The following is a 17,030-nucleotide window of genomic DNA, read 5'->3' on the forward strand; positions in this document are numbered from 1 at the left end:
CCATGGCCATTGTGGGGTACTGTTCACATCTAAACCGCTCGCCTACAAGTGGGCTCCAGTTGAGTCAGGTTGGACATAATCCCAAATTCTCAATGGTAGAGAAATTAACATGTATCTGGCAACAGCTCTGGTGGACATTCCTGCAGTCACCATGCCAATTACACACAACTTGAGGCCTCCAAGGCAGTGACTACATTTTAGAATGGCCTTTTTGTCCCCAGCACAAGGTGCACCTGTGTAATGATCATGCTGTTTAATCAGCTTCTTGATATGCCACACCTGTCATGTGGATGGATTATTTTGGCAAAGGAGAAATGCTCATTAACAGGGATGTAAACAAAGTTTTGCACATTTGAGAGAAATTGTTTATTTTGAAAATTTCTGGGATCTTTTATTTCAGCTCATGAAACCAACAACTTTACATGTTGCATTTATGTTTGTGTACATTTGTCAAATAAAACCAAGACATCTAAGTACCTATAGCAACTTCTATACTGCCATGATCTGGCAATGTGGAATATTCATGATGTAAACGTATTCATTTACACTACTCAAGCCATTGCGGGGTGTTTTACACAATCCTTTTGATGAACTTGGCATACCACATGTAAGAGGTTGCTGCACAGAGGCCATACCTACAGAGAGGAAGAGAAGCACTCATTGGATATGCATACAGCTCAAGTGATCCTAGTTCTACTTTTAGTTATGCAATCCAAGCCATAGAGGCTCACTGTGAAGAAAAAAATAAATGACAGTAATTGATATGAAAAATTACAACTTACCACGTCATAATGTACTGCATATGTTCATTCCTGAGGGTGACTCGGGTCTGTCCTCCTATAGGTCCACCCGGAATTGTGCTGGCTGAGAATATTAACAAACAAACCTTAGATTTACATTCATTCTCAATGAAACACACACTACCAACTCACTTCGGATAAAAAACAGATTTACCGTTATTCCAAACCTCAGCTACAGGGAATGTTAAATCACCATTCAGTCTTTCACATACCTTATTTTCTGATATACCATGCAATTAAATCAAAGTGTATTGTCTAAATAGGGTAATACTGAGAGCTGTACCCAGGTCAGCATCGATGAAGATCTGCTCGGCCCCTGTGACTCTAGCCATTGTCTCCAGGTCGCGGTAGTGCCAGCGGTTGTGCTCCACGTCGTTTTGTGGCACAAAGGGTTTGCGGATCTCTGTCAGCCTCACCACACCTACCAGGTCAACCTCGTCATCCACCTACAGAGCAGCATGACAAAATCATCACCCATGACAACTTTGAGTCTTGAATTAGACAATGAATATGGGGGGGGGGGGGGGGGGGGGGGTTACCTGTCCCTTCATCCTGGTTTCTGGTTTGATCTTCTTCCTAGGAACATATCCTCTGTTTACAAGGATCGTGATCCTGTGAAATATATACAAGAATGTCAACAGTGTAAGGAGACAATAATGTCTTAACATTTTGGAGCTCTCACATACTGGTAGCAGCAATTGCGATGCGTGTCTCTCTTACCCTAGGTCACTGCAGTAGAACGGGGTGACGACATTGGCTCCAGTATCTCCACTGGATGACAGCTGGCCTGCCTCCCTTGCCTCTTTCTCTGGGTCGACAGGCGAGCGTGGTAAGATGTACATCTCCTGGGAGTGGTCATAGTGCCCACGCACCTTTACTCTCCTGTACTCCAGATTGTTCAACTCCAGAGGACTAGGAAGCAAAGACATACATAACAAGAACATCACAAACACTTCCAGTCTGAACTTAAAAAAATCAAGACAACATAATGATGTGTAATTATCTGTCTGATAACTTCTGTGTGCATGTGTTCCTCACTCAATGGGAAGAGGGATGGGTTCCACGGAGGTAAGACTTCTCAGTTCTGCAATCAACTTCATTTTCCATTCCCGACGTTTCACCTGAGTAGGACAGTGGCTTAGGTCAGTATAATTTGTCATATCCATTTTAGAAGTACTGCCATTTGAACTACTGTTTAATGGAGCCATACCTGCCATGTCCCAAGACCAAATGTGGTGACAGGAATCAGAAGCAAGAGCCATTTGAGGAAGGAGTCCTCTCCCTTCGCTGCCCTGGCAGCTGTGGAGCTTGACAGTCGACCAAAGTTGATACACTTGCCTGGAGTGATTGGAAAGGTGTCAGAGCTATAACCGTTACGAATTAACGTTAACGTTATGAAATGGTAAGCGTCTGTCATTGAATCACATGGCTAGTTTGTTGCTATGAATATGTCTGAAACATTACCTTCTGATTGTTTGAAGAGAGGCTGTCGTGGCAATAAGAGAGTCCTCTTGAAATAAATTGCATGTGACTGAAAAGAGAAATGCATAAATGCATTCAACTTCATCATTACATCAGCAGTCTAACTGTAGGTCACTGGAATTTATGCAACAGCAAGCTAGCTAACGCTAGTTAACGTTAGTTCTTAAGATATTAATAGTTGTTGCCATGTACTGTAGCTAGATCAACTTACGTTCTTTTTTATCATCTTCAAGGTCTTAGCAGAGCACGCGAACATAAATGTTAAACTGCCCATAGTTACTGAAAATATGGTAAACACACAGGGATAGTCAATTTGACAAGGCAACTGGCTACATAACTTACATGTCCTGTGTGCAGGAGGGATTGTGTTGGATGTAACTACATCCGGTCCAACCTGACTTCAATGTGACGCCCATTTCAGTCTGTACACGTGCATTTGTAGCTAGCTAGTACTTTTTATGTTGTCATTTTAACAGCAAATGTTGCAATTTTATTTTGATCATCATAAGTAAAGTTATTTATTCACCATTGGTTAAAGTATCAGAAAGATGACCTGCAACATCTCGCTCGTACTTTCTGTTTGAAGAGGGAGTTTACATTAGCTAGGGGCTATTTATTGTTAGCAGATTCGTGGTTTTCGAATTTTTTGTTTGTTCGAGAAATGGCAAGTCTTGCTTCAAAGGACTCATACCTTCAGAAATTGGCGAGTAAAGTATGTGCTCAACAGCAAGAACCAAGGAATAGGCCATTTGGTAAATTTTTTCAGGTTCTATCTATTAGCTAGGTGCACGTTTTAATTTGTATGATAATTGTTTTTGAATACATTTTAGATGGTTGCTGATGTTAATCAACTGACTTAGCAATAAACACCCCTCCAATGTATAGGCATTTTCATCAGTACTTGTACAACCTAACATGCTGTCTCTCTTCATGAATGAAGTCCCTTTTCAAGGTGGACGTGTGCCTGGCCCTCCAAAGAAGAGGAACAAAACCAATCACAAACAGATAAGTGTAAACAGCAACGTAGGGAAACACCAGAAGTTACCTTTGAAGCCTAACAAGAAGCTTGTCATCACCCCAGCACAGAGAGCACCTGGTGTAGCAGAACAGAAGGTCTCAAAAGCTACAGTTCCAAATGGGGTGGTGGTTGAGACTAAACAGAAGCCCAAAGGTAAAGTTATATATTGATGTCCAGTCCTCAAATGATGCTCAACTTCCTAACATCTTCTGGTGATACTTGCCTTTCCTCTTTGTTTTTTGACTAGTTGCAATATATAAATGGTGTAATAGCCATGTCAGAGACATTATTGTACTCTTCACTGACTTTTGTTCTCACCCTGAAGGTGGAAAGCCAGGTACTAATTTCTCCACGGTAGATATTCTACGGCAGAGACTTCATGAGAAGATTGAGGAGTCTCGTGGGCAGGTATGTGTTCGGTTATCTAAGGGGTTGTTCAGTGGCTACATGCGGTAAAATGTCTCATTACCGATCCACAGTTGACTGTCATGACTTGGCAATGCACATGTCTGTTGATATAGCCTACAACTAACCTTACATCCCCTTTTCTTCCTGTAGGGAACCCCTAAGGACCCATCCTCTGAGGAGGTGCAGAAGAAGCGAGAGAAGAGAAAGCAGGAGAGGGAGCGCAAGAAGAGGAAGCGTAAAGAGTTCCTCATTAAGAAGCTCGCTGAGAAAGCTGGCTTAGAGTATGAGCCTGAAATCAAAAGGGAAGAGGCCCCTCCTCCTCCCACCGCACCAGCTGCGGGCAAGCGGGATGAGACCGCCATCGTCTTCAACAAGGTGGAGCTGGGCGATGGTGGGTTCTTGGACAAAGAGCAGAAGAAGAAGGAGAAGAAGAACCGGATAAAAGGCGGTCTGACACCGCTGGTGGGCAAGAACTACAAGCAGTTGCTGGGGCGCGTGGAGGTTCGCAAGGCTAAGCTGGAGGAGCTGCGGGAGAAGGATGAGGGAAAGGCCAAGGTGCAGGAGGAGAAGATGAAGTGGACCAATGTGCTGTACAAGGCAGAGGGTCTGAAAATCAAGGATGATGAGGACCTGCTGAGGGCCTCACTCAAGAGGAAAGAGAAGATGCGCTCGCAGCGGAAGAAGAAGTGGACGGAGCGCAGCGAGACGGTGGTGGAGAAGATGCAAAGGCGACAGGACAAGAGACGCAGGAACATCCAGAAGAACAACAAGGGCAAAGTGGAGAAGAAAAAGGACCGGGCCAGGAAGAGGGGCCGCGTACTGCCTGAAGACCTGAAGAAGGCTCAGGTGTAGAGGGATGGGGAGGAGGGTCAAGCTGAGGGTTGTGGAAAATGGACTGATTAATTGATGAACATGTCTTTTTGATTGAGCTCTACTGCTTTTTTGTGGCATGGTGCTTTGTCCAGTGTCCACATAATATTCATAATGCTTTGGACTTATGTTAAAAGCCACTGGACAGGGCAAAGACCCAATACAGGGTTCCTCAAGGTTTGAATACCGGGGCGCTCTGTTAAATCAATGCTTGCTTTATTACTTTTTATTCTGGTTGACACATGCCATGGATGTACTGTATTGAAAGTGTAAACTTCAGTTTAAAATACCCAACTTCATGTGATTTCTCTATATTGAATGTCAATGTTTTGCTAAACGTAATTGAACTTAAGAAATATGCCCATATTAACTACCCTGTATTCATTTGTTTGAAAGTGCCACACAAATAGCATTGGAAACACGTTATTGCCATATGTGGTGCACACTGACTCTTATAGATTGATTCATAGGCCTATTTAAATAAGCAAATGAAACACTAAGGTAGCAACTGATGGTGAATTATTTATTCAATTATTTCATAAGCGCGTGCAGTATTCATCGACCAGTGTAGAACCGATTAAATAAACCAACCTGAAACGGCAGGCGCAAGCGACAATTTATATATTAAGACCCGCCTATACCGGAAGTTACAATCAAAACGGGTGGGGGGGGGGGTCAAGGTTCGGGGGCAGTAACGTGACGTCTTCCCCGAACTGAAGGAGTTATTTATTTTTAATCCCAGTTGAAGGAGTGCAGTCGGCACACTAGCACAACGTCTAGCTTGAATTTGCAAACGTTGACTCAGTTACAAGGTCAGGTCATATTTTTGTTTTACTAGAATTTAGATAACCTTTATAAGATAAATTGATAACGCATAGCCTCCAGCTGAAAATGTCAAACTGAACTTGTCAAAAGTGATTTTGTGTAAACCAGTTTTATTATGGCTAATCATTAATTGAATGCGTAGCCTGAGTTGTGTGGGTGGTTCATTACACTAATGGTTGATAACTGATTCAAGGTAGTCTGCACTCCTCACTGACATGCTAAGAAGAGTAGCGGCAAATGTGGCTGTGAATAGTTGGAAAGGAAACATTTTTGAACTTGATCATAAGGTATGGGAATCTACCAATATGAACAAGTAACCATTTTTACATGTTCTCTTTGTGCTTTCAAGACAACAGGGAACTCTGAAAAAACGTCAAATCATGGCGTCAGTGATCTTCAGATTGGCGCTCTAAAACAGTGGTTCCCAACCAGGGTTACTTGGTTCCTATCCACAGGGGTTATTTGAGATGAGAACATAGGCCACCTGGTAAAATGCACATGACGGTGTACTCCGGGCAGAGCAAAATTCAGTTGGTGGTACAGTAAATGAAAAGGGTTGGGAACCACTCTGGAAAGAGGCCTGAGTTCCCAACATGGAATTCAGAGCTGGATGACTGACCATTCAAATGATTTTCCCCAGTCAGCATTTTTTCCCCCTCCAAAGTTCCCAGTTGTCTTGAAAGCAGCAAGCAATATAGCTTCAAAATGTTGGCATGTCAGACTGTCAATCATTGCAGCCATAGATATGTCAATGAATTTGAGGGGTTTCCCCAGCCCCATGCCTCAGGTGACTGAACAAAGTGTCCAGGGTCAGGCTATTGAAATGGCAGCTTGTGGCGATTTTAAATAATATTTTATAATAAGGAGTTGTATGCTCTAAAGAGCGACGTGAAATCATCTTTATATTTCAATTGACTGTTTAACAATGTAAATGAACATTTATTTCATTTCAGTTAATCATGGCACGCCAGCTACATGCTCGCAGAATCGAGGGAATTGACAAAAATATATGGTAATTTTACAGAAATAGCTCATATGTGCGTACGACATTTTATATCATACATTGTTGTTTATCCATTGTTCTGTATTGACAGGGTTGATTTTACGCAGCTGGCTGCTGACTACAAGGTGGTGAATCTAGGCCAGGGCTTTCCTGACTTCTCCCCACCAAGCTACATCCAAGAGGCCTTCTGCAAAGCAGTCAACGGAGGATGTTCAATGCATCAGTACACACACGCTTTCGTGAGAAAAACACAATAGTGTCTGTGTGTGCCACACACTTGATTACCTCAGCACATTTATTGTGGTTGTTTTGGTATAATACCTTTTTTCAAGACACTTTAATTTATTTTTTATTTCACCTTTATTTAACCAGGTAGGCTAGTTGAGAACAAGTTCTCATTTACAACTGCGACCTGGTCAAGTTAAAGCAAAGAAAAGCAGTGCGACAGAAACAACAGAGTTACACATGGAATAAACAAGTGTACAGTCAATAACACAATAGAAAAATCTATATACAGTGTGTGCAAATGGCATGAGGAGGTAAGGCAATAAATGGGCCATAGTAGCAAAGTAATTACAATTTAGCAGATTAACACTGGCGTGATAGATGAGCAGATGATGGTGTGTAAGTAGTGATAATGATGTGGAAGAGAGCAGCAAAGTAAATAAAAACAATATGGGGTTACAGGTGGACTATGTACAGCTGCAGCGATCGGTTAGCTGCTCAGATAGCTGATGTTTAAAGTTAGTGAGGGAAATGTAAGTCTCCAGCTTCAGTGATTTTTGCAATTCGGAAAGGCGGCCAAAGGAGGTGTTGGCTTTGGGATGACCAGTGAGATATACCTGCTGGAACGCGTGCTACGGGTGGGTGTTATCGTGACCATTGAGCCGAGATAAGGCGGAGCTTTACCTAGCATAGACTTATAGATGACCTGGAGCCAGTGAGTCTGGCGACAAATATGTAGGGAGGGCCAGCCGACTAGAGCATTCAGGTTGCAGTGGTGGGTGGTACAAGGGGCTTTGGTAACAAAACAGATGGCACTGTGATAGACTACATCCAATTTGCTGAGTAGAGTATTGGAAGCTATTTTGTAGATGACATCGCCAAAGTCGAGGATCGGTAGGATAGTACGTTTTATTAGGGTAAGTTTGGCGGCGTGAGTGAAGGAGGCTTTCTTGCGAAATAGGAAGCTGATTCTACATTTGATTTTGGATTGGAGATGTTTCATATGAGTCTGGAAGGAGAGTTTAGTCTAGCCAGACACCTAGGTATGTGTAGTTGTCCACGTGTTCTAGGTCAGAACCGTCCAGAGTAGTGATGCTAGTCGGGCGGGCGGGCAGCGATCGGTTGAAAAGCATGCATTTGGTTTTACTAGCGTTTAAGAGCAGTTGGAGGCCACGGAAGGAGTGTTGTATGGCATTGAAGCTCGTTTGGGGGTTAGTTAACACAGTGTCCAAAGAAGGGCCAGATGTATACAGAATGGTGTCGTCTGCGTAGAGGTGGATCAGGGAATCGCCCGCAGCAAGAGCGACATCATTGATATATACAGAGAAAAGAGTCGGCCCGAGAATTGAACCCTGTGGCACCCCCATAGAGACTGCCAGAGGTCCGGACAACAGGCCCTCAGATTTGACACACTGAACTCTATCAGAGAAGTAGTTGGTGAACCAGGCGAGGCAGTCATTTGAGAAACCAAGGCTGTTGAGTCTGCCGATAAGAATACGGTGATTGACAGAGTCGAAAGCCTTGGCCAGGTCGATGACGACGGCTGCACAGTACTGTTTTTTTATCGATGGCGGTTATGATATTGTTTAGGACCTTGAGCGTGTCTGAGGTGCACCCGTGACCAGCTCGGAAACCGGACTGCACAGCGGAGAAGGTACAGTGGGATTCGAAATGGTCAGTGATCTGTTTATTAACTTTGCTTTCGAAGACTTTAGAAAGGCAGGGCAGGATGGATATAGGTCTGTAACAGTTTGGGTCGAGTGTCACCCCCTTAGAAGAGGGGGATGACCGCGGCAACTTTCCTATCTTTAGGGATCTCGGACGATACGAAAGAATGGTTGAACAGACTGCTAATAGGGGTTGCAACAATGGCGGCGGATAATTTTAGGAAGAAGTTCCAGATTGTCTAGCCCGGCTCATTTGTACGGGTCCAGGTTTTGCAGCTCTTTCAGAACATCTGCTATCGGGATTTGGGTGAAGGGGAGGCTCGGAAAAGTAGCTGCGGGGGATGCGGAGCTGTTGGCCGGGGTTGGGGTAGCCAGGAGGAAAGCATGGCCAGCCGTAGATATGCTTATTGAAATTTTCAGTTATCATGGATTTATCGGTGGTGACCGTGTTACCTAGCCTCAGTGCAGTTGGCAGCTGGGAGGAGGTGCTCTTGTTCTCCATGGACTTTACAGTGTCCCAAAACTTTTTGCAGTTAGAGCTACAGGATGCAAATTTCTGTTAGAAAAAACTAGCATTTGCTTTCCTGACTGACTGTGTGTATTGGTTCCTGACTTCCCTTCCTGACAGTTGCATATCGCAGGGACTATTCGATGCTATTGCAGTCCGCCACAGGAAGTTTTTGTGCTGGTGAAGGGCAGTCAGGTCTGGAGTGAACCAAGGGCTATATCCTTGTTTTGAAAGAAAAGCACAAATATTCTCATTTAAAATAACATAGAATTGATCAGAAATACAGTGTTGACAATGTTGTAAATGACTATTGTAGCTTGAAATGGCTTTTTTTTTTTATGGAATATGTACATAGGCGTACAGAGGCCAATTATCAGCATCCATCACTTTTCTGTTCCAACAGCACGTTGTGTTAGCAAATCATTTACATTTTAGTCATTTAGCAGACGCTCTTATCCAGAGTGACTTACAGTAGTGAATGCATACATTTCATACATTTATTTTCCCCGTACTGGTCCTCCGTGGGAATTGAACCCACAACCCTGGCGTTGCAAACACCATGCTCTACCAACTGAGCCACACGGGACCTAATCCAAGTTGATCATTTTAAATGGCTAATTGATCATTAGAAAACCCTTTTGCAATTATATTAGCACAGCTGAAAACTTGTCCTGATTAAAGAAGCAATAAAACTGGCCTTCTTTAGACTAGTTGAGTATCTGGAGCATCAGCATTTGTGGGTTCGATTACAGGCTCAAAATGGCCAGAAACAAAGAACTTTCTTCTGAAACTCGTCAGTCAATTCTTGTTCTGATAAATTAAGGCTATTCCATGCGAGAAATTGCCACGATCTCGTACAATGCTGTGTACTACTCCCTTCACAGAACAGCAGAACTGTCTCTAACTAGAATAGAAAGAGCGGGAGGCCCCGGTGCACAACTGAGCAAGAGGATAAGTACATTAGTATGTAGTTTGAGAAACTGACGCTGGAATAGCCTTCATTTCTCATAACAAGAATAGACTGACGAGTGTCAGAAGAAAGTTATTTGTTTCTGTCCATTTTGAGCCTGTAATCAAACCCACAAATGCTGATGCTCCAGAATTAGCTAACACAACGTGCTGTTGGAACAGAAGAGTGATGGTTACTGATCATGGGCCTCTGTACGCCTATGTAGATATTCCATAAAACAATCTGTCATTTCCAGCTACAATAGTCATTTACAACATTGTCTACACTATTTCTGATCAATTTTGTGTTATTTTAATGGACAAAAACAAGGAAATTTCTAAGTGACCACAAACGTGTGTGTGTGTGTGTGTGTGTGTGTGTGTGTGTGTGTGTGTGTGTGTGTGTGTGTCACACACATTGTTGATCTTTGGGGCAGTAACTCCCAGCACCACAAATGAGAAGCTTGGTAATGTGTGTGTTAATTCTTCTAAAGTGTGTGTGGTTTATTTTGTTCTTCCCTAGGGCCATCCCCCTCTTGTGTCAATCCTGGCTAAGTTCTTTGGTCGAGTCGTGGGACATGAGATTGACGCTTTTGAGGACATCCTGGTCACTGTCGGAGCCTACCAGGCTCTCTTCTGCACCTTTCAAGCCCTGGTCGATGAAGACGATGAGGTAACAGTAACTATGTCAACAACAACACCTAGACAAAGGGTGCAACTCAATACTGAGATGCACAGTTTTTACTGTGCATCTCATATCAGTCACTTCTGTCTTCTAGGTCATCATTATTGAGCCTTTTTTCGACTGCTATCAGCCAATGGTGAAGATGGCAGGAGGAAAAGGTGTCTATGTGCCACTGAGGCCAGTGAGTAGTGTGTTTTTAGATTGTTTTTACATGCCTTTCATGGCCCATTTTCCTATGGTGTGACTGTAAGTGCTAGCCTAAAGCTCATTGAGAATGTTTACATGCACAGTAATAATTCAATATTAAACTGATTATGGCAGTAGGCAGATTATATAATAGTCCTGTAAACACCTGACTCTGCTTATGTTAATCGGCGTACTGTCAAAATTGAAGTAAGCATATGCCCATTAAAACACCTGGTTTTCTGAGCAATCTTTCAAATTATTAAGACATGTAAACACCATAATCGGCATTCCAGCAGTGTATTTGATCTGCGCATGTGGTAGCACCAGCCGAGCGAGCCTTTCACATACAAACTTTATACACTGGAACAAAGGGGCCTAGCCTGAACCATGAAAAACAGCCCCAGACCATTATTCCTCCACCACCAAACTTTAAAGTAAGGCCATTCTACTGTCAGTGTTTGTCTATGGAGATTGCATGGCTGTGTGCTCGATAAAAAAAAAAAAAAAAAAAATACATTTTTTTTTATGTATACGCCTGTCAGCAACGGGTGTGGCTGAAATAGCCGAACCCACTAATTTGAAGGGGTGTCCATACTTTTGTATGTCCAAACTCATAATCAACTATGCTTCTCAAATAACATGGTCGCTGTGGTAGAACGTTTATTTTGATTGCCGATATTCTGCATTTATCAAAGTTCTATCAGGTAACCTGATTTCAGATGGGGTCCATGTAAACATAATTATTAGGGAAATCGTTCTCCTTGCAAAGCATGTAAATGTTTTAATCAGACTTTTATATTAATCTGAACAATACACAATAATTGTATCAAATAAAATATGTCACATGCGCCAAATACAAACGGTGTAGACATTACTGTGAAATGCTTACTTACAAGCCCTTAACCAACAATGCAGTTCAAGAAAGACTTAATTTAGTAAGTATTTTAACTAAAGTAAAACATGTAATTTTAAAGGAATATAATAAAATAATAACTAGGCTATATACAGGGGGTACCGGTACCTAGTCGATGTGCGGGGATACAGATTAGTCAAGGTAATTTTATTATTGTGTGCATGTAACTGTAGTCACTGATTTGGAGAAAAGTCCAGAAAACATAAAGCTGAGGTTGTTGTTCTAGAGAGTGGAGGGGGGCAAGGCCCTGACTAGTGCAGACTGGGTCCTATCTTCTGAGGAGTTGGCCAGTAAATTCAACCCACGCACCAAAGCCATCGTCATCAACACTCCCAACAATCCATTAGGCAAGGTGAGACCCCCACTGTATGGTGAGACTTGTTTCAATGTTATCCTTGCACTATATATCCATTTCATATTACGGGTGACATTCTTGTAGTGCAAACGATCTGTGCAAAAACACAGTAAACCACGTGCAATTGAATTAGAAACACCTTATTCACTGACTTTTCTCACCTACCACATCTCATCTTTGTCACATAGGTGTATAAGAGGGAGGAGCTCCAAGTGATTGCAGACCTGTGTATAAAGCACGATGTGGTGTGTATCAGTGACGAGGTGTACGAGTGGCTGACTTATGACGGTGCCAAGCACGTGAAGATAGGTGAGAGACAGTGGATTCAATAGAGACAAGCAGCACAGTTTCTATAGCATGATGTAATAGCCATGGTCAACGGTTATATCAGTATGGTAATAATGCCCTGATGCAGCTAAATCTTATTTTGACTGTTTTCATTCAAGCCAGTCTTCCTGGGATGTGGGAGCGGACTGTCACGATAGGAAGCGGAGGAAAGAGCTTCAGTGCTACAGGGTGGAAGGTAGGTAACCCACTGAAATACTATGATCAAGTTGAGGCACAGTGCCATATGCAATCTATATGGTGTGTATTGAATTGACTAAGACATCTGATCAATATTGTGTGTATTGCAATGATGCTTGTTTGAGGTTGGCTGGGCTATTGGAGCAGGGCCCATTGTAAAGCACCTGAAGACCGTCCATCAGAACTCTGTGTACCACTGTGCCACTGCCGCTCAGGTTTGACTGATTTCTAAACCACTACTGTTGGTGTATAAAGACATATGACCTCACCCTTACGCTAACTTCTTGACTTATTTACTTTAACTTACTTGCCTATTGCATGAGGAAGGTGAGCATACTGTATGTCTTGCCCACAACTTTTAAATTGACTGAGGTTGTCTTTAAATTCACTCTGCATCTTATCTGAAATTGAATCATTAACTTTCAAAGGTAAGACATCCTCCAGCTCATGCTTTGGGTGGGTCGTTCACACTCTTGCACCCTCTCAGGAGGCGGTGGCCCAAGGTTTCCGGAGAGAGTACGAGCTCTTTGGGACGCCAGAGAGTTACTTCCTGCAGCTGCCTGAGATGCTGAATCACAAGAGGAAGAAGCTGGCCACCTGTCTGGAGAGTGTTGGCCTGCAGCCCATTCTGCCCGAGGGAGGCTACTTCATGATAGCAGACATCTCCTCCCTCCGTGAGTATTAATGTACCAGTACAGTGTGTTTGCTTTTATCTGGTTGTGTTACAATGTCATTTATCTGTTTGAGAGTGTTGCAATGTGTGTTTTTCATGGATCCGCTTGTGTGAGTGTAACAATGTTTCAGCTTCATCAAATTTGACTTGGTTAATATGGGCATATGAAGTAATGGTTCAATGTCGCTTAATATTTCATAACTGTTTTTGTCTGGATGTTGTGTTTTTTTCCAAAGAGGTTGACTTGAATGATCCAAGCACTCAGGGTGAACCTCATGACTACAGATTTGTCAAGTGGCTCATTAAAGAGAAGGTAATAAGAGGGGAGAGATTTAGGTTGAACTAAATATTGAAGAAACGTTGACATGGTATGGATGATGCATAATGTAATCCTGACCTTCTATATGTTCTTCATAATGCAGGGTTTGGCCACTATCCCTGTCTCTGCTTTCTACAGCCCTGAGCACCGCAAGGACTTCCAAAACTACATTCGCTTCTGTTTCGTCAAGGAGGACTCGACATTGAACGCTGCCGAGGATATCCTCAGAAAGTGGAGTGACAGAAAATGAAGAAAGCACACAGACAACCCTTCCTGTTTTGCCTTTATCCACCCTAGCTCAACTTAGGTCTGCTCAGTTGAACCAAGCCATATTCAACACCTCTGGACTTGTTTACACTATGTAGTACTGTAGGAATAGGCCTCCATAGGAGCAAGTTATAAGGGATGTTTTCCTTTGCCAACGTACACTGAGTGGACTGAGCATCTTCCTAATATTGAGTCGCACACCTTTTTTGCCCTCAGAACAGCCTCAATTTGTTGTGGCATGGACTCTTAGCCAAAGCATTCCACAGGGATGCTGGCCCATGTTGACTCCAATGCTTCCCACATTTGTCAATTAGGCTGGATGGCCGTCAGGTGGTGGACCATTCTTGATACATACGGGAAACGGTTGAGCATGAAAAACCTAGGAGCGTCACAGTTCTTGACACAAACCGGTTCGCCTGGCACCTACTTCCATATCCCATTCAGAGGCACTTAAATATTTTGTCTTGCCCATTAACCCTCTGAATGGCACACATACACCATCCATGTCTCAGGTTAAAGAAGGATTTTTAAGCCTTGTCTCCTCCACTTCATCTACACTGATTTTGAAGTGGATGGCCATAGCTTTCACCTGGATTCATCTGGTCAGTCTGTCATGGAAAGATCACATGCTCCTTAATGTTTTGGACACTGTGTATATCTACAATGTTGTGAAGGCATATGTCAGCGTAGTCAGTCACACTCCCAGTTCTAGTTGGCTGTTGTACTTGTATTTTTTTTTAATCTGTCCTGATACGGTAGTAATCAACCACTTACAGTAATCAAATCCATCCTGCATGGATGTGATCACCATCCAGAGTGCACTATAATGTTCACATTACTGTTGATTTTGAATATTTTTGTTTAACTGCTCTGAATGACATTAATGCACATTTAAAAATGAGACCAAGGGAAGCTGCGCCTTGAATTTGCTGTCTTTGGTAGACATCACTGTATTTGATGCTGTAAGGTTCTAATTCTCAGAGTAAAAAACTACGTACACTTATGAAACCTTAACCAAGTTTATTCTGCCCCAAAAAACATTTTCACACACACTGATATTTAACCGTTCCTCATAAGCTGAGTCTCCTCCTACCCATCTGTACAAACATCGTTCTTTACTGTTAGGCAGGACACTAGTGATATGGGCCATGACCTCAACCCCCCCCCCCCCCCCTCACTAATTCATGACTCTCTCCCCTTATCAATGCCTGCCACATGTAATCGCTTCCCTGCACTCAACACATTTCAAGCTTAGTTGCACACACTATATACTTTCCTCCTATAACCATTAACTTCTGGTGTAGACCCTCTAAACATCAGTACTCTCTCAGTAATATGAATAAGTATATTTCATATTCTGAGAACCCAACAATGTCCTTAAATCTTTTAGTGATTTTTGTATTATCAACTGGTGGTCTACTCCTCAAAGAGAAATTGTCCCAAAGTGTGCTTATTTGCATAATGCTGTATGCTGATTTTTCTTGTAAAAATAAAGAACTTTGAAGCGGCTAACTTTGAATGAGTCCTGCTTTATATGAAATCATCTACTTTTACCAGGTTTGTGTAAATGACATGTTTAGAGAAATCATGTTAGATAAAGGCTGGTAGATTAGATATTGTCCTAACCAACTTGCCCTCTAAATACACCTCTGCTGTTTTTAACCAAGATCTCAGCGATCATTGCCTGCATCTGTAATGGGTCAGCGGTCAAACGACCTCCACTCATCACTGTCAAACGCTCTCTGAAACAGTTCAGCGAGCAGGCCTTTCTAATCGACCTGGCCCGGGTATCCTGGAAGGATATTGAAAGAGATATCTATATAGAGGTAAATGAATCAATAAACCATGATGAATTATTAGTCATACAGCATGGTTAATGAATAATCAATGTAATGATCAATGTAGTGATCGATTGTTCTGATTGGTTCCAGAAAGTCCAGGAACCACTGGAGGGAAAGAAATGTGTGTATGCAATTAGTATATAGAGCATTGGACAGATGGTAAAGGGAGTAAGGCTTCAAAGGGTTCCTAACCTTTAGGGAAAGGAACAGGCTGAGCTAGGTAGTGATAAAGTGTGGGAATGGGGGACGCAGGTCACCAACAGTTTGTGTGTAAATGCATGTGCGTAAGTAAGCAAGAACTATATAATGACTGTTTTGTTATCCTGACCTCAGAACGTTCTCTGAATAAAACTACAGAAACCTTTTGCAGAAAGCTGAGTCCTTGCCTAATTATTTAACCCATTGTCTTACAAACCTTCGGCATTAGTCAAGGTGAATTGATTATTGATTATTATCATCAAGATATAAAATTCCTTTAACAGGTTATTTTTTTTAAATGCCTTTCTCACCATCTTAAATAAGCAAGCCCCATTCAAGAAATGTAGAACCAGGAACAGATATAGCCCTTGGTTCTCTCCAGACCTGACTGCCCTTAACCAACACAAAAACATCCTGTGGCGTTCTGCATTAGCATCGAACAGCCCCCGTGATATGCAACTTTTCAGGGAAGTTAGAAACCAATATACACAGGCAGTTACAAAAGCCAAGGCTAGCTTTTTCAAGCAGAAATTTGCTTCCTGTAACACAAACTCAAAAAAGTTCTGGGACACTAAAGTCCTTGGAGAATAAGAGCACCTCCTCCCAGCTGCCCACTGCACTGAGGATAGGAAACTCTGTCACCACCGATAAATCCACTATAATTGAGAATTTCAATAAGCATTTTTCTACGGCTGGCCATGCTTTCCACCTGGCTACCCCTACCCCGGTCAACAGCACTGCACCCCCCACAGCAACTCGCCCAAGCCTTCCCCATTTCTCCTTCTCCCAAATCCAGTCAGCTGATGTTCTGAAAGAGCTGCAAAATCTGGACCCCTACAAATCAGCCGGGTTAGACAATCTGGACCCTTTCTTTCTAAAATTATCTGCCGAAATTGTTGCAAACCCTATCACTAGCCTGTTCAACCTCTCTTTTGTGTCGTCTGAGATTCCCAAAGATTGGAAAGCAGCTGCGGTCATCCCCCTCTTCAAAGGGGGGGACACTCTTGACCCAAACTGCTACAGACCTATATCTATCCTACCCTGCCTCTCTAAAGTCTTCGAAAGCCAAGTCAACAAACAGATTGCCAACCATTTCGAATCCCACCGCACCTTCTCCACTATGCAATCTGGTTTCAGAGCTGGTCATGGGTGCACCTCAGCCACGCTCAAGGTCCTAAACGATATCTTAACAGCCATCGATAAGAAACAATACTGTGCAGCCGTATTCATTGACCTGGCCAAGGCTTTCGACTCTGTCAATCACCACATCCTCATCGGCAGACTCAACAGCCTTGGTTTCTCAAATGATTGCCT

General features: G+C 42.8%; 3 protein-coding genes across 10 annotated transcripts; 2 read left to right on the forward strand and 1 right to left on the reverse strand.

The window, feature by feature from the left end:
- Window positions 1-346: 346 nt before the first annotated feature.
- Window positions 347-2,622, reverse strand: surf1 (SURF1 cytochrome c oxidase assembly factor). The gene is given in 9 exon segments (NM_001141597.1): window positions 347-635; window positions 783-864; window positions 1,084-1,246; window positions 1,340-1,412; window positions 1,521-1,712; window positions 1,839-1,921; window positions 2,011-2,138; window positions 2,265-2,331; window positions 2,494-2,622. Coding segments are annotated over 9 exon segments (915 nt in total). The 5' UTR covers window positions 2,557-2,622; the 3' UTR covers window positions 347-571.
- Window positions 2,623-2,666: 44 nt separating this feature from the next.
- surf6 (surfeit 6) lies at window positions 2,667-4,948 on the forward strand. Its single transcript, XM_014141522.3, has 4 exons — window positions 2,667-3,034; window positions 3,223-3,453; window positions 3,626-3,708; window positions 3,859-4,948. Exons 1-4 carry the CDS (start codon window positions 2,944-2,946, stop codon window positions 4,558-4,560), a joined length of 1,107 nt encoding a protein of 368 aa, XP_013996997.1. The 5' UTR covers window positions 2,667-2,943; the 3' UTR covers window positions 4,561-4,948.
- Window positions 4,949-5,232: 284 nt separating this feature from the next.
- kyat1 (kynurenine aminotransferase 1) lies at window positions 5,233-15,189 on the forward strand. Of its 8 annotated transcripts, none has more exons than XM_014141502.3 (13): window positions 5,233-5,390; window positions 5,597-5,690; window positions 6,357-6,415; window positions 6,498-6,645; window positions 10,278-10,427; window positions 10,534-10,620; window positions 11,765-11,890; window positions 12,082-12,202; window positions 12,340-12,416; window positions 12,544-12,633; window positions 12,906-13,092; window positions 13,328-13,404; window positions 13,514-15,189. In XM_014141502.3, exons 2-13 carry the CDS (start codon window positions 5,619-5,621, stop codon window positions 13,658-13,660), a joined length of 1,341 nt encoding a protein of 446 aa, XP_013996977.3. In that variant the 5' UTR covers window positions 5,233-5,390; window positions 5,597-5,618; the 3' UTR covers window positions 13,661-15,189. The 8 variants fall into 8 exon arrangements, with proteins under 8 accessions (XP_013996977.3, XP_045548975.2, XP_013996980.3 ...); XM_045693019.2 differs by having other exon boundaries at window positions 6,498-6,531; XM_014141496.3 differs by having other exon boundaries at window positions 5,236-5,390; window positions 5,601-5,690.
- Window positions 15,190-17,030: the final 1,841 nt, after the last annotated feature.

The sequence above is a fragment of the Salmo salar genome, chromosome 01 (genome assembly GCF_965601325.2).
Source record: "Salmo salar chromosome 01, fSalSal1, whole genome shotgun sequence".
NCBI lineage: Eukaryota > Metazoa > Chordata > Actinopteri > Salmoniformes > Salmonidae > Salmo > Salmo salar.